Genomic DNA, 23,079 nt, shown 5'->3' with positions numbered 1-23,079 from the left:
AATTGTGGTCACCTACCCCCTGCCCTTTGCAGCCAATGAAACCCTCTCCTTCTCACAGAAAAGGTAGCGGGTTCAGAGGACCTGCCCATTTGGTTGCTACTTAGCCAAGGAGTTTCAGGAACATCAACTGAGTGATCATCAAGGAAATATCCCATTTCCCCTTCCTGCTATGAGAGCTGTGGCAAAAGGGTTGCTGGGGCAACAGCTGAGATAACAAAGCAGCCAAAACACACCCAGCCTTCTTGCAAGAATCTTACACCTTCTGGGGCAATTTCTGCCTAGTTTTGTAGCTCTAAGGTTGCAAAGAAGACTCAGCTCATCGCACTCCTCAAACCGTGGTGGTTCATGTACCGTGGCAGGTATGGCAAACAAAGATGTAGAAACCTGATTAAGAACATGGGGAATGATCTTACTGGATCAGCCCAGAAGTCCATCTGATCCTGCACTCTGCTTCCAATCAATTGCCCCTGTTCCGTCCCCCCAGCATCTAGTAATTAGAGGTCTTCTTCTTTGGCGATCACTCGTAGCCATGTAAGATTGTCTTCCATGAACACGGTCTTAACAGTGAGTCCGTAAGTGACTGTAGAGGCCAACTATGTCCCCACAATGGGGACATAGGTTTCTGGGTGGGAGTTGATCACGGTGAGGGTTTTCCAAACCTGCCTAGCTCTTAGTTCGTTTCCCCTTTTTACCCTGAGTTTGTGGTCCACAACACGTTTGGTAAAGGCTGTTCTCCAATTAGAGCACTCGCAAGCAGTTATCAGTGCTTATACTACATTTTTTAAAGATTCGCCTTGAGAACATTTTTAAACCTCTTTTGTTGTCCACCAGTATTCCACTTTCCATTCTTAAGCTGGGAATAGAGTAGTTGCTTTGGAAGATAATCAGGCATCCGCACAACATGACCAACAAAGTGGTTGTTAGAGAATCATTGCTTCAACACTGGTGATCTTTCCTTCTTCCAGTACACTGGCATTAGTTTGCCTGTCTTGCCAAGTAATGTGTAAAATTTTTCAGAGACACCATTGATGGAATCTTTCAAGGAGTTGGAGATGGGGTTTATAAGTGGTCCATGTTTCACAAGCATACAGTAAGGTTGGTAGTACAATAGATTTGTAGACAAGCATTTTGGTTTCCCTATGAATGTCCCGGTCCTCAAACACTCTGTGCTTCAGTCGGGAGAAAGCTGCACTTGCAGAGCTCAGGCGATTCTGGAGGTATGCTGCCACTGAACATGGAGGTTCTTCCCACAGTTCTTATGGACAATACTCATTAAGAGGCTTAACCTCCCCATTGTCTAATCCACTTTGAAAGCCAGTAGTTCATCCACACTATTGCTTCAACACCTGCGACAATAAATCCCATTATTTAACACTGCTGTTTTAACTAGCACTTATTTTCATTGTCTTAAACCTACTGCCAGTTAGTTCCCCCAAATTCTAGTGCTTGAGTGACACAGAGTATTCCCCCACCTTGCTGTATGGATTTATATGTAAGCAATTGAGTGTATTTACTTCTCTGGAACATAAATTGCAGCTGAGAACATGTGAAATGGTTAAAGAATAAAATATCTGCTATCCATTCAAGCAAAAAGTGTACTGAAAATATTCACAGTAAATGATAGGGAAATGGAAGGTAGCTAAATATTATAAACAGATAGAAACTGAAAGAGTGGTGTTTTTTATAACATTAGTCCCTGATGATTTTTTTTCATTTATCTTTTGAGAGAGACATTCTTATTACAAGAAGTGTTCACTAAAAAATTAATTGTTTATTAAGAATTAATTAAAAAGGTTTGCATTGGTCTAATTGAACTGGGAATATCTTTCGCACTACTTTGAACTTGCAGGTGCTGCTGTGGTTGTAGTTAAGACGTTATATTATTGCTTTACTCCATTGCAAAGGGTTGTGTCAAGAAAATCTTTAATATAAAAATAAAAAGGAGTTCATGCATAAAGCATGACGCCCTGAAGCATATTAGATCTGTTTATCTCCCTGTTTAAAATGAACAGTACCTGGTATAGTTTACATAACAAGGCAGGGATCAGCTTGATAAAGCATTTATATCACCAGGGGAACACACTAGCTCATTTCCTCAACACCTTTCTGCATGACTAGCTTGCCAGCTAGTATAATAGCAAACAAAGTTTTAATAGGTCAAGAACAGAGTGGTCGCTTGTATTAAAGTAAAGCGTGTTTCAGATTGTCCAATTGCTCTGGGAGTGGGGAGAGAAATACTGTATATTTTTCTGCATAGCTTTATGAGATTGTTTATTGTGTTAATTATTGGTTGGATAATTATGTGCATTCAGACTTCTTAAAGGGTAGCCATGTCTATTTCAGCAAAAACAACATAAAGTCTTGTGGCCCCTTAAATACTAACAAGTATTTTATGGCATAAGCTTCCATGGACCAGGGGCTGCTCCATCAATTGCAAGTGGGGTCAAGTGGTCGTGAAATGTAAACAGATTGTGACAAGTCAATTAAAGCTTATACAGTATGTGTGCAAAATAAATCCAGTTGGCCATTCACAACGACAGTAAGTGGTGATTTGATGAAGCGGACTTTAACTTACAAAACTGTATGCCAGGGGTTGGGAACTGGATCCAGACAGTGGCTAGATCTCTAATTCCTCCTCCTTTCACAGGTGAACTTTGACAGGTGGGCAGGACCACCCACCTGGCATTCACAGGGCGTAATATTGATGCCAAGTCATTGAAACCTATCAAAGTTCAAATGGGGTCACTGATGGGTGGTTTCCACAACCTCACTTGAAAATGCCTTTTTTTTTAGTGCCAATCAGCTGGTTCAAACTGGCTTACCGTAACCACTGATCAGCTGATCAGAAGTTACATGGTGCCCCTTTGAAGCCCATTTTGAGGAAGGCGTTTGGAGTCCTCTGCCGAGGGGAAAGTGCCCCATTTGGAGAAAGCAGTTCATCCAAATGGTTTTCAGAGGCACTATCTGTAATCAGCTGATGAGCAAGCTTTGAAGTCATGCTCCCAGGTGATTGGATTTAAACAGCTTCCTCCAAATGGTGCACTTTTTCTGTCTGCATACATACCCCTCATATACCTGATAAGAAATGGATTCTCAAGAAGAGACTCATCGGATTAAAAAGTGAGTAATGGTCTTTCCATTGCCAACCGTCTGGAAGGGGAAATGATAGATATTCGGAGTTAATAAGTGATGAATGGATGGGTTAGTGTTGTTTCTAGGGATGAGAGCATGATCCGCAGGTCTCACCAGGAGATCAGGGGGCAAGGTATCCATGCAGAAGTCCAGTGAAACAGTGCCACCTAATCTCAGAGTTGGTTGCCTGAACAGGATTGTGTGAGATTTCAAGACGAGTGATGGTTTGAGTGTGGTGCCCCAGTTACGCATTTTCTACAGCAACAAAAAGTATAATGGCTCTTCCTTCTAGTTAGTAAGCAGTATATGACAGAATGCAGATGAAATAGGCTTGAGAAAAATAATCAGAAGTCTGATTATTTAGATCACAAATTCACACAAGGTTTGGCAAACTGCATACTAGTTTAAGCTTAACTATTATTGAGATTGCTAGATTTCACAATACCAGTACTTTAGCTTCTATCTTCAAGTGTTCTTTATTTTTGTGGTTCCACTTACTAGAGTGGAAGCAAATTCTATAAATCAATACTGCTATTCCTCCTGGGAAAACAACAAAAACATAATCTGGTTTTCTGATAGTTTCCCTCCCCTTTCTAATTATTAATTCACTTAATTGTCTTGATGTCTGGCTTATGAAGTTGCTGAGTCTTTGTGATTATACTTCGGAAAGCCCCTTACTGTAACAAGGAAATGCTATCTAAATTACTTATGCAATAAGAATTATAATATCTGACTTTAAGGACACTTGCTTAATGTGATATTTCTATCAGCTCATTTGTTTGCATGATTCACTTCTCTTCTAATGAGGAAAGTTGATGGCTCATGATTTTCTATCAAAAATTAATCATTGTGTTGTGGTTGCATTAGTGTTGTGTAAAACAAGACCCTCCTAGGGAGCTTTTTGTAGATGTGAATGGGAGTGACATTGCACACACATTCACGTATAGTTAACAAAGGGGAAAAAACCGGCAAGGCATTGTTTACATGTTGATCATTACCTTTTGATGGCCTACTGAGATTTTGGTCTCTCTTTGCACTAATCTTATGTTAGTGACTGTCATATTCCATTAGCAAATTTAATCTTTGCTAATGTGATAGAAAGTTGCTAATACAATGAGACTCATTAACAACTTTTGCATCGTGTTAGCAAAAGCCAAATTTGCTAACAGAATGCAAAAATTCTAATATAAGGAAGTCATAATTATGCAAATGCATGATTTTATTAAGTATGCTCCCTATATCTCACTAGCACTCTTGCAAGAGTGCTTTCATCCCTGCCTAAACCTTGACTTATAGCAGATGCAGAGATTTTATTGTTTGTGTCAAAATGATGGCTATGCAATAAATGAACGTCTTTGTCTAGGCTTTCACATCTATCTCCACAATAACGAAGACTAGAAACTTGAATAAAAGGCAGCTCAGAATCAATTCAAAAGTTGCAAGAATAAAAGGGGTGTAGAGATCTGAGAATTTGTAGGATTCCCCAGATTTCCAGACTATGTAGCAGTCACAATTGCCCATTCATATGTGATCAGGAGTCCCTGTGAACGCATGGCATAAATAGTTGCATTCCCCCATTATCTCTTTCTCATTAAAGAACATATATTGGTAAGACTAAGAAATATTTGGATGAATTGGTGCAGATGCTGAAACAGGCCATCAAACACGCCATACTAGGTACAGTGGTACCTCGGTTTAAGTACACAATTGGTTCCGGAAGTCCGTACTTGACCTGAAGCGTACTTAACCTGAAGCGAACTTTCCCATTGAAAGTAATGGAAAGTGGATTCATCCATTCCAAGGTATGACTTAAACCAAGGTATGACTTAAACCAAGGTATGACTGTATCTAGTTTAAATCAGTTTTATAATGTTCCTTACTGTGCAATTTGTTTCCTATGAAATATGTTAATATGATTTCTTTGTAAATCTCAAAGGCCCAAATATCTTATTGATGCTTTCCCCCTTTCAATGCATGAAGTGCAGAAGTTGTCATCGAGGAGTTCTTTGAACTCCTAAAAAACATTCTATTGTTAAAGTAGAATAACCGTTTGCACTGGTCTGGTTCTGAATATGAAAACCTGCAAACGTCGAAAGTGGCATTATGGCTACAGTCCTCAAACCACTGCATACAATGACCCGTTTCACATATCAGTATAACACTAAGCCAAACTATTGTTTTGTGTGTGAACGTGCAGGCTCTCAAAACACAGATCATTGCCACTTTGCTCCTCCTCCTCTTAGTGTGATTTATGAACCTTGGTCAGTAACCAAGGTTTCTTCTTGGTTTACAGAACAACCATTATGTAGCATAGTAGCAGCAAGACCAGAGGAGGAGCAAGCAGGCAGCGTCTTCCTTCCAGAGTCTGCATGATTGCACATTTGCGTGGATAGGCAGAGTCCCCCAAACCCTGGGCGGCCCCCCGAGTGGAATAACGACTCAAGACAACGTACTATGGGATTAAAATTGGCCACAACTTTATTATGTTTCAGATGTAGGGGATCTGGGGAACATCAGGTTTATCCAGAGTGTGTGTGGGGGGGAGGGCTGGCTCTGCAGAACATATGTTCAAGCAGAGAGCCCGCCCCCCCATTACGCCGCCATCGCAGGGGAGAGCAATGACAGCCTCTAGGTGTACGGCCAATGCCTCCCCTCAAAACAGCCCCTTTAATGGGGAACCCTGTGATCACCGCCACAAAGAGAAGGAGGGGCGTGGGTCACCGCTACATGTTGCCCTATTTAGGGAAGATAAAGGATTCCGCCCAAGGCCTGAAACTGTCGAAGTTGTGACATTTTGCTTTGGGAAAGGCAAAACCTGCCAATGCAGGAAAATTCCTTTCCGGCCCTTCAACCGCAACCTTGACATACCAGTGTCCACATACCTGTGGAGAAAAGGTTAACCTGCAAAAGAAGGCTTAACAGAGGGTGGGTAGGGTGGGAGAAGAAGCTCTGAAGCCACCTGATGATTCCCAGGTAAAATCCTCCCCCTATTGTGTGGGCAGGGTGGTCCCTCCCCCTACCTCGCCTGATCACCTTGGCAACGCTTCCCCAGGCGGGATTGGGCAAGTGGCTGAGGTAATAATAATAATAATAATAATAATAATAATAATAATAATAATAATAATAAATTATTATTTATACCCCGCCCATCTGGCTGGATTTCCCCAGCCACTCTGGGCAGCTTCCAACAGAAGTATTAAAATACAATAATTTATTAAGCATTAAAAGCTCCCCTAAACAGGGCTGCCTTCAGATGTCCTCTAAAAGTCTGGTGGTTGTTTTTCTCTTTGACATCTGGTGGGAGGGCATTCCACAGGGCGGGTGCCACTACCGAGAAGACCCTCTGCCTGGTTCCCTGTAACTTGGCTTCTCGCAGCGAGGGAACCACCAGAAGGCCCTCGGCACTGGACCTCAATGTCTGGGCAGAACAATGGAGGTGGAGACGCTCCTTCAGGTAGGCGGAGACCTCCAGGTATGCCACCCGGGGAAGGCGAAGCCAAGCGTGTGCTAATGGGAACCACATAGGGTCCAGGGCGCTGCACGCAACCACGCAATGGGCGCCCACATTTAATGTGGGGAGCAGTCATTGTGCTAAACCATGATTTAGCTTAATGTTACATGCATGCTACATTTACATTACCAAATCCTGGTTTAATAAGCCAGAGTATGTACAAGGTGAATTCCACCTGCCCACAGTGCCTTTTCTCCTGCTTTTCACAAGCGATGAAACAAGCCAAGAAACCACACTTAAGCATAGCTTCCCATTACGTGCAAGCTGGGAAATGATGGTTAATGTCTTCTAAACAACCCAGGATATGAAACTTATGGATTAAAGTTGGGTATCAATTCTGCCTTGATTGGAAGCCATTGGATGCCATGTGAACATAGTTACCTATGGCTACCTTGTTTGTTTCCTTACTTGTATGAAGGGAAGAGAAAGGATATGGCCCAAAGGAGAGCAGAGCAATACTTTGACACCAGCTTGGCTGCAGCAGTTGCCGGAAGGAAGCATAGAAGGCACCCTCCAACTGTATTAGGGACTCCACTCTGGATTTGTGTAGGGTTTACTCCTTAACCTTTTCTTCTCCCTAAGATATACCACAAGGCAGCAGTAGTTTAGGATCAGAGTTTTCCTTCTCCTAGATGGGCTACCTTCTGAGGTAGACGAACCTCACGTGCCCCTCACTTCCATCTACAGCAAGTGCAGAAACCTCCTCCTTGACCGTTGGACCCCTCATTGGTCTCATTCGCTCAATCTTCTAGAGCCTAATCTTCACATGCAGGAGAAGTCTTTAACTCACTGATGGGTCGGGAGGGATCACTGGGAGAGTCCACTGTAATTGCTTTACATTTGGTAGGTTTCAAGGAGATTATTAGAAAGTGAGTTGTTTCAAAATCACCTTCTGTGTCTCCTACAAATCTCAATCTCATCATTTACTGGACCAAGCTGAAGCAGCATCTTCATATATGATCTTTTCTTCCCAGGTTGTTTTCCTAGCGCAAAGCTGATAATGTTAATTATATCATTGCATCCTAATAAAATAAATGTTGTAGGTAAGGCAGCATCACCCATTAGATGAAATAGTTCTAACACGCTTTAAAATGCCCAGTTGAAATCAAAAGCTTTTCAAGGACAGAAGGGTGAGTTGGCACACGTGTGGGAGAAGATTTGCTCATTAGGGAAGGCTTTTTTTATACGGTAACATATAATTAAGGTAATGGTCACAGCTTGCATGACAATAAACACCCTGGCAGTTGTTTGATTACTACGTGGGTCAGAAGATCAGGTTCCCCCCCTCCCTACAAGACGTATCCACATTAGTGAATAGGTTAGAAAGTAAATTATAGCTGCCTTTCGCAGGGTATTACTGTCGAGTCCCATTGTTTTGGTTCTTTTTCTACTGTACATCACCGGCAATATGGCTTCTGAAGGCTGCATGTGACAGGTTAGGCATTTTATCCTTTGAGTAAACAGTAATCGTGGTGTGAAGAAAGTGGGGCATTGGAGAATTTTTCCCATTCTTTGAGAACTCCACTCTTCCTTTTTAGTTTGCTCCAAGGGCTCTTTGGGGATACATATATTAAGCCCTTTAAATAGTTCATAATAAATCTGTGTCTCAGGCTGATTCTGACAGGTTTTTAAAGAGTCTTTTAAGAGAGAATCCTCAATCATTTGTTAATCCATGGGGTGATCTCCAGGCTTGGAGGAAGAGAGAGAGAGAGAAATCAACAGTGCAGGCTCCTGTGTAGTGAAAATGCAATGTCGAGGAAATGATAAATATGAGCAAAAACTGAAGGAACATTGTGCTGGAGGAGTTTTAGAAAATGTAGTGTGCCAAAATAGTTTTCTTCTCAATTAGTCCATTTCCAGGCATAGATGCTACTAAGTCTGACTTGGAGAGAAATATCTTATAATTCATTGTCTGGCATATTCCTCTCCTTGTGTTGTGTCAAGGTGTGTTATAAACTGGAGCTTGCCGGAAGGAGGGACTGACAAAGTGTGTTAAACTTGCACAAAAACCATTTGTGTGTATAAAGAGAAAAGCTAAAGCATGGGCTATTCAAGACATGTGATAAATTCTGCCAAAATACCTGCACGGTAGGCTAATTTTAAAAGGCCTTTCTTTGAGGAATGTGACAGCTGCTGATTGGTTTTGTCAAAGGTCTTGTGAAAATCCCCAGTAACAAAACAATCCTGTTCAGTTTGACAGGTGGTCTGTGGTTGGTTTGTTTTTTAATTTAAAAAAGAAAACTCACACCAAATACCGGTAATGTGATTTGGTGTTTTCCAAGAAATGGACAAGGCGCTTAAAGTATTTGAAGAAATATTACTGCTGAGATCATCAGATTAATTTACAGTGCATTCCCATACATTGTCTACTCGGAAGTAAGCAACCTGAGCTTTGCAAGCATTAGAACAGCTAATAAGAGAATAATCCAATTCAAGTTCAAATCTAACCTCAGCCATGATAAACTCATTGGTAAACTGCTTAGCTTTTTGTCTGCCATTGGGTAATAATAATATTGTACTAGCCTACAGGGCTCTTGTAAAATATCACTGCAGTTGTTTGTTTGCTTGAGGATTTGTATTTGGTCAACTTTACTTATTTATTTATTTATTTATTTATTTATTTATTTCATTAAATTTCTATATCACCTTTCATCACAGGGCAGTAAAAACCACATAACATAATAATAAACAATAATAATGCGCCCTAAGTTTAAAAGGACATAGATTGTTTAATTAGCCAAAGGCCAGGGAGAAGAGGAATGTAATTTCGCATGTTTTCATAAATCCATTCCAGTGTTCTCCCCCAAGTATCTGTGATTTCCCCCCCAAAAAACCCCACACCAAGCTTTATATTGATATTTAAATATTTAAATATGCCTAATTACATACTGTTTCATTAAAGAATTTTATAGAACAATCAAAACTGAAAAGCAAACAGACACAAAATTGCAAGAAAACAAACACAAACAGGAAGCACAAATAGAGATTAAGAAACACAGGGAAGTGTATAGGCAAAACCAATACGTGCTAGAATGTGGCAGTCTTAAAATGTTTGAAATTGTTAAGTTTGATGTTTTTGTGAATGGTGATATATGGAAGAAATCAAATGAAGTTGAGGATAAGCAAAATATATTCCAAAATAAAAGCTTTGTAGCACAATCCTGTCATAGATATGGAGTCCTCATGGGAACAAGGCATTAGTAGTGAGTCTGCTGCCAGTGCCTTGCACTTCTTATATGAAAACACAGGGCAACATTCTTGGATTGAAACAGGCCACAACTTCATTGATTACAGATGAAAGTGATTTGGCTCAGGCATTGGGTGATTTCCCACTCAGTCAGCCTGCCTGCTTCCTGCTTCCTAGGGGGTTGATTTTGAGAAAGGGTGTCCCTATGACTTAGGGAACACCCGGGCGGAATCGACTCCTTGCGGAGTGCTATGGCCCTCAGCCCGCGATTGGGCTTATGGACGAAAACACTTTCCCCTGGATCCCTTTAACAGGATACCCAATTCCTGGAAGGGGGAGGCAAAGCCATACAACTACCCCTTCTGATTACATACAGTGATGGGACGCTGCCAGCTCTACTTGGAGATGCCAGGTAGAGCTGATGTTCTCCCATTGATCTGTGGCCCTGCCCCAAAGGGGCAAAGTAATTAAGGCAGTAGATATCTAGCTCCTGTTTAAATATTTGCACCCCCATTTAATCTGCCTTTCAAAGAAGATTACAACAAAATCCATCAGGGGAACCTGATGCTAGATCTTTAAAAATGTTTTCATTGCAGCATGCTGGCCATTCTGCATACTGAACGGTCTCCTTGTTTGTAAGGGGTTTTGAGAGTCTTGTACTGCTTGTTCTTCATTTTACTTAGGGAGAAATATGAAACCCAAATGGTGCCATTTCTTCTGCGATAGGTTTAAACTCCCAGCCAGTTTCCACTATTTCCTCTGCATTCTCATCACACTTCAAAATTGCTGAGCTGTTTTTGTTAGCAACTGACATTTTGAGAATGATGCTTTGGGAATTTGAAGACTGGAAATTTAAGCCTGAGTGGTAATAGAGATGGTGAGATGGTGGGGGAGGGACTCAGTCTCACATCTTTAATTGTGGTAGTGGTTGTGATAGGGTTATCACAATGGTTGTCGTAAAAAGCTCCACAGTCAGCTGTGTTGTTGGTGTTGTACATATGTAGAAATTCATAAAGCAGATACCACAGTGTATTAATCCTTGGTAAATATTTATACCTCAACAGCAGCCACTCTATGCACGTAACATAACCTCTAGGTAAGATATACATACATTTATCAAGTTACTAGCATAAATAATGTGTAATAGAACTCTTTCAAAAATAATACATTATGTTAACACAATTTATGATAAGGTATTTTTTTAACAACAGACATAGATAGAGGAATCCAGCTTAGATACTAACAGCCAGTTACTGCCCTTGGTTAGGCTACACAGACAATTCATGTATATAAAATAGTGTATTAAAGTAAACTTACAAAAGCAAAGAGCAATCATTGCAAATGTAATTTTTTCCCCTTCCTCTTTGGGATTCTAATTTTAAAGGCATTAAAGAAGACAGCTGCTCATGCTGTGATATGCGCTAAACAGCCTGAAGGATGGAAAAAAATATATTTGTAGCTCATAATAACTATTGACCTTTCTGATATACAATGTTCTCCGTGTTAGCTATTCTGTTCTATCAACAGTGAAGATTGAACATGACTTCTTAATAGAAAACATGGGGTTTCAAGCTGCCTTCACAAAGGTGTTTATGTATTGTTATTTTGTACTGTAGTACAAAGACTAAGTCCTGGTGCCCTTTCTCTGACATCATGTTGTAAAAATAGTGAGGGAAAGGGTCCTCACTCTTATGGACTGCTTTATAAGAGGAATTGGCTCATAACCATTTTATGATTGCGATAAAAGCATTGCTACCCGCGATCCTGCATGGAGGTGCAGAAAGTTGAATCCTAGAGCATCCCGAGAGCACAAAGTGCATTATTCTTAAGAAATAGATCCCTCAAGTGGCTGCATTTATAGATGTTTTGCAGTAAGATGGGAAACAGTCACTTGCTTGTTGTTGTTGCCCTGGTAGTATTCATACTGTTTTGCTCTTTGTAGTGCCACAGCTTCCTGCACAATATCTTGTGTTGGGTGTCATGTACTTTCAAAGGCTAGCTTTATTATCTCCCATTCTCCCTCCTCCTCCTCCACCACCACCACCCCATGAACTCTTTACCGCTTTAGAGTCCTGTGCAGAAACACCCACCGGTAGCAGCTTGACTTTGTCATTATGCATATTTTCCGCAGAGTGGTGTCATCCAAACACTAGCTGTGTGAGCAGCATGAGGCAGTTTAAATGCTCTTCACTTCCTCAGGGGAGCCCCACACCAAGAGGCATGCTCCTGCTTGGCATATGAAAATCTGGAATGGAAGCTCTTTTAGTACCTTCGGTAAATCACAAGCAGAGTGGCAACGGTAGGCAGCAGAAGCAGGATTTTTGTGGGCTTAAAAAAGAAAAGAAAAATACTTCTTATGTTCTTACATTGTTCTCTTCTCCCCCATCCACCTCTCAATTTATTTTATTTTAATGCCACTTTTAGTGGGCCAGTAGTGGCAGTACTAAATTACAGCTGTTTCCCCAACTCTGCTCTAGTCTAAAGTGCTAGTTAATGATTCACAGGATACTAAAGAAAAGAAGCAAAACTTCCCAACAGGATGAGAGTCCCCTGATCCTGTTAGGGCAAAGTATATTACCATCTAGGTATATCTTTCGGATTCTCTTTATAACCACATACCTGCTCTTTAACATAAAGCAGTTACAATTTATAATAGCAATTCCAAAGGATTTTGCATCCCCATGTCCGTGTTCAAGAAGAATAAACCAAGTTGCGTTAATTTCCAAACATTTATTTGGCTCCTAAATAAGTGGTCCCTTGTGGCAGGAACATGATTCGTGACGAGTTCAGCGAGATCTTTGCCTGCAAAGGGTAAATGATGTAACTCATAATGGGCATTAGCCGGGTTCGCATAACACACTAAACCAAAACCATGGCTTAGCATGAACATGTCCCCGAAACAGGTTTTCAGGGCTTGTTCCCTGTTTGCTGAATGCTCTCCTCAGGGAAACACAACTCTCACCAGAACTGTCCACATTTAGATGCCCGGCTAAGATATTTCTCTTTATCCTGGCTTTAGGGTGTTATGCTGTAGGGTGATCTCTGGTTTCTTTGTTGTGCTAATCTTTTATTTGGATAGGATAGTTACAGCTTGTGGTTTGCCTGGTTCATAGGCAATCCTATTTCTGGGATCTGGGTGGGTTCATATAGGAAAGGGTCATATTTCAGGTCTGGCCACAATAAGGCTTTATATGTCAAAACCAGTACTTTGATCATTTCAGATAATGCATGTATTTCTGTTTTCCATTTAGATTTATGAAGTGTTAATTTCACTAGATGTTTTCTAGTTTTACCATTATTCAAAATAACATGCAAACCTTTTCACATTTCCAAACTACTCTTGTTTTAAGTATCAGTCTTTTATGTACACCTTTGCTATCATTTCTGTGCTAACAGACAGCATCCCATAAGCCTGGTAATTTCTGTTTGCCTTCTGCATACAGTTTTTTTTTAAAAAAAATCATGTTTGAAGGGTTACTAGAACTGTACGTTCTAATATTATTATTTACTATTATTTATTGAATTTATATACCGCCCTATACCCGAAGGTCTCAGGGGCATTCACAGAACAAAATCAAAATATATAATCAAAATAAAAACAACAACCCAACAACAACACCCCCCCACACAAAAAACATTTTAAAAGGGCATAGGATGTCAATCAAATCAACCAAAGGCCTGGTTAAAAAGGAAGCTTTTCAGGGAGGTGTCTACCAGGATTATAAGATCTCGTGAGTGCCAGTTCAAAAACCCAAAAGGATCATATAGTTTTACCGATGAGCATTTGCTTTGCACCTTTCAATGGAGAATTTTATATGCTCATTCATTGCCCGTTCTTCCCATATCATGCTATCCTTGAGGATTTAAACGTTGGCCTGCATGCAACAGAACAACTTTTTCACATGCACCTGAGAATTGAAGTCTATAAATTAAGTGCTGCTCTGGCCTGATGCTACCCACTCTGCCATTCAATGCTCAAAGATAATTAGAACTATGAACTTCAGTGCCAAGCCAACCACACCTCCAGTTGTCTTCCAACCACTGCTTCTCTAAGGAAATGAGAATATGGCAGGGAAAATTGTAGAGAGGGGCTGACAACAACCTTCGTGATATTGCAAAAGGTTGAGCTCAGGTGCTGTTCTCTTTCCTAATCCCATGAGAAAACAGCAGCTCCCCCCCCCCACCCATGCACTAGCTCCTTGCAGGGCCGGCCCTACGTATAGGCTGGGTGGCGCAGGGCACCATGGCGCCGGCCTGCCAGGAGGGCGCCGCGAGCTGCGCCTGCCCGCTGGCCGGCCGGTCCGCCGCGCAGCTGCGCGCTGCGCCCACCCGCCCACCGCTCTGGGAAACGGGGCGGGAGGGCGCCGGAGAGATCGCGCTGTGCCTGCCCACCCACCCACCATGCTGGGAAACGGGGCGGGAAGGCGCCGGAGAGATCCGGTGCACCATGGCGCGAGGGGCGCTTAAGACGGCCCTGCCTCCTTGTAATAAATGTAATAATAATAGTGCAATCCTATATTTGCCACCAATAATGGATGATTTAGTAGAGATTCCTGCATTGCAGGGGTTTGGACTAGATGACCCTTGGGGTCCTTTCCAACTCTGCAATTCTGTGCTTCTATTTGTCTAACCATGGAGAAGTCAGTTCCACTGACCTCAATTCGAATAACTCCCCGGTATGCGCAGGATTGTATAAGATTGTAACCGGGTGTTGCAGATACAGTATCCATTTATCTTTGAGAAAGTCCCATTCAATTCAATTGTATGTATTTGTGCATATGTGTAGATCAGTGCTGGATTTACGTATAAACCAAAACAAGCTATAGCTTAGGGCCCCACTCTCTTGCCCCCCCCCCCCAGAAATATACTTCTTCTTAATTGTATTTCAGTTCAACAATTACTTTGATAAAATACATATTTTGTTTTGTGCAAATGGCTTTAGATACCTTTTAGGTCCGTAAATTACCATATAACACAAAAAACAGCGACAATTTGTTGTTGACAAAGGACAGCTGGACATAAAAAGGGCCCCATTACCTTCAGTAGCTAAGGGCCTCATCAAAGCTAAATCCGGCCCTGGCATAGATAATTTGAACGCCATGGCATTATATGTAATTTGGCCTGATTTGGCAACCATATCTTGACAGCTAGCCGAATTGCAGATAAAATCTAACATATAGATTCTTCTATAATGGTACCTCTGGTTACGAACACTTTGGGTTACAAACTCGGCTAACCTGGAAGTAGTTGCTACTGGTTGCAAACTTTGCCCCAGGATGCGAACGGAATCCAGGAGGCCCCATTAGCAAAAGTGCGCCTCAGGATAAGAACGGTTTCAGCTTAAGAACAGACCTCTGGAATGAATTAAGTTTGTAACTGGTTTAAGTTTGTAACTCGGTTTAAGTACACAATTGGTTCCGGAAGTCTGTACTTAACCTCAAGCGAACTTTCCCATTGAAAGTAATAGAAAGTGGATTAATCCGTTCCAAATGGGTCCACGGAGTACTCAATCTGAAGCGTACTTAACCCGAAGTATGAGTGTAATTGGTTCTGGAAGTCTGTACTTAACCTGAAGCATACTTAACCTGAAGCAAACTTTCCCATTGAAAGTAACAGAAAGTGGATTAATCCGTTCCAGACAGGTCTGTGGAATACTTAAACTGAAAGTACTCAAACCGAAGCGTACTTAACCCGAGGTATGACTGTATAGGGTTTGAGCTGAAGTATTTGTTTACTCTCGATCAGTCAGCCCCCGAATACCTTTTCAGTGGTGCAGTTCTGTTCCTGTGCTGTTCTTCTGGCTACCGGGATCATTTCAGGACTGTTGTGCTTCTCAACCTTGTCTGTATTTATTGTCATGGTTATTGCTATGGGATGGGTATGATTTCCATGGTCTGATTTATGAGATCAGTGTTGCTTCTCATGTGTGCAATAGTCTACGGAGTGATTTATTGCAGTGGTGGGTGGTAAATACTGAATCCCTCAAAATTCCATAAGCATATATTTCATCCCGGCTTCATTCAGATTATCAGACCCTTTTATATAATGGTGAGACATTATTAAATTACTTGAATAAAATTAGCGGTTAGAATGCATTCTATGAGAAGTGCAGTTTTCTGTTTCCCACCTTTTCTCTCTCTCCACAGCATGCTACTGTCCTTCTTGATTAGCACAATAATGAATGCGGACTTATTTTAAGTACAGTAAACCCTCAGCTTACGCAAGGGTTACATACCAGAGATAGCGCCTAAAGCCCAAATCATGTATAACCAACACACACTGGGTGCAATGGTGGGTGAGACTGCCAAGGTTTTTTTCTGGGCACCCACCTCCCTTTTAAAGAATAAAATAAAAAATTGAATATGCGCAGGTTAAATGCACTTTAAGTTGCGAGTATACTGTATAGTAGTTGAAAAGGAAGAATCAGAGCTGTGTAACTCTCCTCCATGTTTAGAAGATTACCATGAACAACATTTCAGCATATTTTACTTGCTGCCTATGTTAGGTCATAATGTACTGGACTATAGCAACTGCATGTTTTAAGCCGATTCTAACATTTATTCACTCAGCAGGAAGAACACATGCTGTGGTTTCTTAATGTACACTTTAAGCACTGTACTGTGGAGTGTTGTATAATATCAGTAATAATTAATGGTGAGCCTCTCGCTGCCAGGTCTGCTTATGACCCTTTTTGTGGTTTCAGGGTTCCAGTAACCTTGATCCTGATCATACATTTCCTTGCTTTGAAAGTTTCATTTCTTAGATGTTGCAAACATGATATTGCTGAATGGAACTGAAATGTTGAGGCCAGGTTTGTGGCATGGTTTCTGATGGCTTCACGTTTGTTCAGGTCTCCAAGGACTAACACCAATAAATGTGAAAGAGACAAACAGCAGATTGGCATACTTTTCCATTTCCACCAGGATGGAAGAAAAAAATGCGCTAAATTAAGTCTAACCTTAAATGTATAATCTGTCCTTGGGAAGGAGAAAGGAAAAAAAAGGATATAGCATCTTCGAGCTCTCGGCATCCCTTACGAGAAAAAATTGGTTCTAAGGGTCTCTGATCTTGTGTTTTAGTAAAATAGAACTGCACGGCTGACTGACAGTTCTGATCTAAAGCATTTACGTTTAAGTTTTGATCTCTCTGCTTTTGATTAAAACTAATGAGCTCATTTAATTCAAAATGGGAATCTCTGATAAGAGAAATAAGGTTGATGTGATTGGATTAGAGGGGCAAATTAAACTCTTAGAGCAGAAGTTTGTGCTTATATAGTGTATTAAAAAGCTGTTGGCGTATTATGGCGTGTTAGATGATGAGAAAAATTTCATAGTAATTCATATTTAATCAGAAGAAATGAAAGTACTAAATATAACATGGCTCTGCTTTTCCCTCGAGTGATAAAGAGCTGTACATTTAAAATGACATGGAATTCATGCTCTCTAAAACAAAAAAAGCCCACTCTTAAGAGAGACACTAAAGAAAGGGGCATTCTTGTTATTGTATTCATTACAACAGAGCTAAAATGCCATAAACACAGTGTAAATGTGATCACATCAGTACAAGGTATATGCAAGGAAATATAACAAGAAAAGTCTTGCCTCATAACTAGCAATACTCTTTAAAGACAATAGTAAAAAAATTTTTTTGTTAATTTAAACTCCCTATACAGAAATATTGCCAATATTATTATGAAGGCTTGCCCCACATTTTATTATTTTAGACAATGAAAATGTATATTTACATTTGATATTAAAATGATATAAGCTTTCTGGTGAGCAGGCTATGTTCTTATTTTCAGGGGGACAAATGAATGTTGCCATTTTCTCTCCCCAACTTCCAAACCATTTCCAGTTAATGAAAGAGCAAAGAGAGAAGCAGACCTCAAGTTTGTGCTAGAGTAAGAGTTGCAATTTATTATCTGAAGATTGTCCAGTGCATTTTTTTCCAGTAGTCTTACTTGAGAGCACTGGAGAAGGCCACATAGGACCAGTATAACGTACTAGGCAGACAATAAATTGCTTCTATCAGCCACCAGCTTGAGGCCATCCTCGCTTTTTAACACAATACCCACCTGGCTCCCTCTCTTTCCCTACTAGTTATAGTAAAAGAAAGAGTTCCTAAGCAATCAGCCCAAGCTAGTCTCTTGTTCTTTCCTCCTACCACAATCACCACCATCACCACAACACTGTTCATGCTGATCCTAGGGATAAACATTAAAAGTATGAGCAGATTTGCATTATCTCAACAGTGAGGAAATCAGCAGCTTCCATGTGATCCATCACCTGATGCAGGAGGTGGTGTTGGTTAACATATATTATTTTCACCCTTCCAGCCATACTATAGAGTAGATGCAGTGAAAGGAATGAGCGATCTCGAGTAGTTATCCATATGAGCCATCTAACTTCCTTTTCCTCCTCCATCTTCTCCAATGACACCAATAGGCCTTTTTTTTTTTGCCCAGTGGCACGAAGCATTTTCAATGGGAAAACATTACAGGATTACCCTCTCCCTTGAATGGTGGTATATATAGTGGGAGATCTATCATCAGGATCTCCCACTTCACATGAAGTAATTCAAAAGGATATTGTGAAAATGAAATGATCTATGAATTGTTTTATTTTGTTGTTGTTTCTACTCTAGTGGAAGCCACAAGCCCCAGCCTACTTACAACGGACAACAATCTAGAACGTTCTTTTTTCATCCGGATGAAATCTACCCTGACCAAGCGAGGTGTGCACATAAAATCTTCGGGATATAAGGTAAACATTCGTCTTGCCTCCTTAGGAGTAGTTAGAAGTTTCCTTTACTCTCAAAGAAGAATGTGGTGACTGAAGAGCTAGCATACTTAAGCAAACTTCTTATATCTGAATATCTGCCAAAGTCTAAGCCTGGAAAGTTTGCCAAAGATTGAACAAGACTTTTAAAGTTAAGAACATTTCCGTAGGAAAAAGTACATGGATATTTAATTTATTTCCCATTGCTATTTATATTTCTAAATGGCTGTTATCTCTCCCCCCCCTTTTTGGAGGATGCAGTAGTCTGAAACTAATTAAATATCCCTGTCTTGAATCCAGTGACTGCGTAAATGGTGCTCTGACCCACTAGTTTGAAGAAGTCAAAAATAACCATAGGAGGTGTGTGCAAAGTCCTTCCATCATTTATCATACTGGATTAAAAACAAAAACAAAACACTATAGCATTCTTCGGCCTCTCTGACTACCTGGAAAGACCTTGACTTACAACATGGTCCTATACATACCTACTCAGAAGTAATTCCCATTAAGTTCAATGGGGCATTCTCAAATAACCATATGTAGGATTGCAGCCTTAGTAGCCCACGAAGAAGTAAATATTTAAGAATACCTGGAAATGACCCACTGAATGCAAATGACTTGCTTCTGAGAAAGCATGCATAGGGTTTACCTGTATGGTTTAAAGGTTTATTGTCATTTTTTTTAAATCGCAGCCTGTTCATTGGCTCTTACATGAACAGGACCTTACATATCATAGTCATTATTCTAAGGTGTCCTTTGTTTCCAGCCTGCCATTAGAATTATTCAAATTTTCCTGAATTTACATATGAGCCTTAAAAAGTCCTATATGAGTAGATGTGACTTAAGGGCATCAGGAAACTGGTTTTAGTTATCACCCCCCCCCAGCATTTATCACTGTCCATAAATAATCAAAATAAAAAAAATCCTTCAGTAGCACCTTTCCTTCAGTAGCACCTTCAGTAGCATTCCTTCAGTAGCACCTTAAAGACCAACTAAGTTTATATTTTGGTATGAGCTTTCGTGTGCATGCACACTTCTTCAGATACCATATTTAAATAATCAAATAATCAAATATACCTGAAGGTTGCCTCTCCTTGTTTCCCTTGGGGTTAGGAATAAAGTAGCCACAATTTTCAGTTTGAGCTCTTAACATTTGTTTACAGTGTATACTGCTGTCCTATTTTCTATTGTCCTGCAAGAGAGAGGAGACTTGTCCAATCTTCCTGCAGAGGTCATCCAATACATATTTAAATCCAAGTGTGAAGTTCACACATCCTTTTGCTTTGCTTTGCTTTGTGTTGTTCGTTGTTGCTTTGTTTTCTTGCAGTCTGTCAGGACAGCAAGACACACAAAACATTGGCTCATGGGGTAAAATGGCAGTACTAAATGGTTATTGATCTTTTGGCTAGTGGGGGGGACCACAGAATACAGCAACAGTGACAAAGTGCAACCTTGGAAAGGTCCAGGATTTGAAAATAATAGCAAAACTGACTATTTTCACTTCAGACAAGTGCCCAGGTAAAACCGAGGCTCTGGGCAAAAACTTCAGGAATATAATCCCTCATCTATTTTTCTTATACCTTTTTAAAATGAGAACCTTTATCTCATCTTACCCAGGGATAGTAGCATATAGAACACATTCTGGTACTGTTCTTTCTAAAGTGAATAGCATTTCTTTTTGGTTCTAAAGTGAATAGCATTTCTTTTTGGTTCACTGTCACATTTATATCCCACATTTCTTCCAAAGAGCTCAGGATGATGTTCATGGTTCTCCTCCCAGTTTTTATCCTCACAAGAACCCTTTGAGGTAGGCTAGGCTGAGAAGAGAGAGACTAGCCCAAGATCACCCAGTGAGCTTCGTGACCACAAAGGGATTTGAACCCTGGCCTTCCAGATCCTAGTCCAACACTCCTAACTTCTATTCTTCCCTGACCCTCGCAGAGCATGAGCAGAGGTGTTTTTGTACCAAAGAGGCTTGCATATTGTATGTGAGCACACACATCAGCTGTCGTGCTAAAGACATGTCTGTAAGGAGGAAATGGTTGAGAAAACGAGGAAAGGTGTACAGACTGTGCAAATAAAGACCCTTCTTACTTTTAGGCAATGTCCTCTGAAAAATGAAGCATCTCTTCAGTTAGATACTGGCAGGTGGGACTGAGTTCCCATTCCAGAACACCTGATTTGAATGTAAACAATGCTTTTGAAGGTTGAAGAAGCTATCTGACAACAAACCTTTTGTATATTAAAAAAAGAATTCCAAATTGAATATGCAATTTCCATATTGTCACTTGTTTCATATTCACACATCATGCTAAACTTACAACAGTCCCCTTTCTTCTTAGGCAAATTGCCATCCATTGAAAGCTTTGATGGGGAACCTTTGGTCCTCCAGTTCACACTGGACTACAGTTCCCATCATCCCTGATCATTGGTCATGCTGGCTGGAAATGATGGGAGTTGGAGTCCATGGGCTGGAAGGCCATCACTTCATTCTCCGTGGTGTAAATGCTTGCTGTACTGTTTTAGCCACTACTGTTTAGCCACTACACACAAATCAAGGATGAGGTATGGCATTCCTCTAGTCCTGTCGTTGTTTGTTGAACTTGAGGAAGGTAATTTTTCATAGGAGGAAACCCCAGAACAGAAAGGAAGTTTGTCCAGCTACTTAGGGTGAATGGTGTGGAGACTTCCAAGAGAACAACTTCTAGTTGGGTGGGGTGGAGCCCATGATTAGCTGCTATGCTTCCCTGAGTTTCTAGCCATGAGACAGACCTGAACAGCGAGCACAGCAGGCAGGAAGGCTTCCTCCCGTTAGAGCCCAGGCATGGACTCCTGGGGTCATATGAGCCGCAGGAGAAACCTGGGCAGCTTGCAGGGCATGTATTTTGAATGCACTTTCAAGACTTGAAAGAATGCTGAACCATCAGCATGCACTAAATATTGAATCCAGGATTTCGGCCCATGCCGAAAACTCTCTGAATTGACAGAAGAAATTACTTTAGTGCTGACCCATCATAGTAACTGAGTAAACAAGTACATTGGCTATCATGTTCTCAGCAGCAAGTTACACATAACCTCGGGCATCTGTGAATGTGTGTTCTTGAAAGAGAAAATATTTGCTGCGATGCAGAAATCGTTCTGGCCTTCAGCTGAGCCTCTGGTGGGATAAGGAAATGCCCTGGGATGCTTAGCCACCATGAAGGCAGCCTATGTGAGAGGACACCAGGGACATTTTATTTCAACAATTTATCCGTAGCACAGAAGATCTAAATATACACTTCACTAAAGTCTTAAATGAATATATATATATATATATATATATATATATATATATATGGTATGAGCCAATGTCACAGACTACTTTTGCAGACAGATTGGTTTTCTCTCGGTAAAAAAATGAAGAATTCATTTTTAAAGGAATCTGTCAGACAAATGTCCCAAGCACCTGTGGAAAAAGCACAGAAATCTTAATAATTAAACTTGTCTTTTGTCTTTTTAACAGCTAGTACTAATCAAAGCACATTATCTTTAAAAGAAAGTGGGGGGGACTGTTGATTTGATAAGCTCAGTGAAAACTAGAAATGCAAATGTTCAATCACAGGCAGACAGCCAAAATTTCAGTAATGGAGACTGAAAATTTGATTAATTTCTTTCCTATAAATCATGTAAAGAAATAATTTTGAAATACGTTAGCTTGCAAAATTGAAAAATGTTGAAAGCTACAGAAATGGGTTTCCACAAACAAGTCCTTATGCACCAAATTTAATTTTGTGCTAATTTCCTGATAACTAGGTGTTGTATCAGGGTTTTTTGTGGGGATGATTATAAGTGACTCAGTGATTTGATAAAGCGCTCTTAAAAGTTGCGCTAAGGACATAAGTCTTGTATTACTGGAGCAGAATAAAGGGCAGGGGGCATTTTCATGGGGAGGTGATGTCAGTTGAAGAGTGGGGCAAGATAAATTTGTTGTTTGTTTGACTAAAGTATTCTTAGACCACCCTCTTGAAAAACACCTTGAGTATGTTCTGCCTTCATGCAGAACATACTCAATGCTATACAGCAAACAGCAGCTCATTATAAGACCATATGATGTCTTTCTTTCTTTCTTTCTTTCTTTCTTTCTTTCTTTCTTTCTTTCTTTCTTTCACACCTAGATAGCTCAGTCAGTAGAGCATGAGACTCTTAATCTCAGAGTTGTGGGTTCAAGCCCCATGTTGGGCAAAGGATTCCTGCATTGCAGGGCTTGGACTTGCATCTCTACAATCTTATGATTCTAAGAATGTTAACAATGGGAAAGAGCTGTAACTCAGTAGCAGAGCATCAGCTTTGCATGCCAATATCCTGGAATCAGACCCCAGTGTCTTCAGGTAGGATTAGGAGAGCCCTTGTCTGAAACCCTGCAGAGCCACAGCTGATCAATGTAGACAGTACTGAGGGCATGGACTAATAAATTTGAATAATAATAATAATAA

General features: G+C 40.6%; 1 protein-coding gene across 11 annotated transcripts in view; it reads left to right on the top strand.

Moving 5' to 3' along the window:
* Window positions 1–23,079, top strand: part of NPAS3 (neuronal PAS domain protein 3) — a 630,215-nt gene that overhangs the window by 556,319 nt on the left and 50,817 nt on the right. For all 11 annotated transcript variants that reach the window (XM_035109621.2, XM_060273003.1, XM_060272990.1 and 8 more), the window contains one exon: window positions 18,474–18,592. In XM_035109621.2, the coding sequence (XP_034965512.1) occupies window positions 18,474–18,592 (119 nt within the window). The remainder of the gene's footprint in view (window positions 1–18,473; window positions 18,593–23,079) is intronic.

The sequence above is a fragment of the Zootoca vivipara genome, chromosome 1 (genome assembly GCF_963506605.1).
Source record: "Zootoca vivipara chromosome 1, rZooViv1.1, whole genome shotgun sequence".
Lineage (NCBI taxonomy): Eukaryota > Metazoa > Chordata > Lepidosauria > Squamata > Lacertidae > Zootoca > Zootoca vivipara.
Note: the sequence above shows the minus strand (reverse complement) of the source record. Positions and strands in the feature narration are given on the sequence as shown.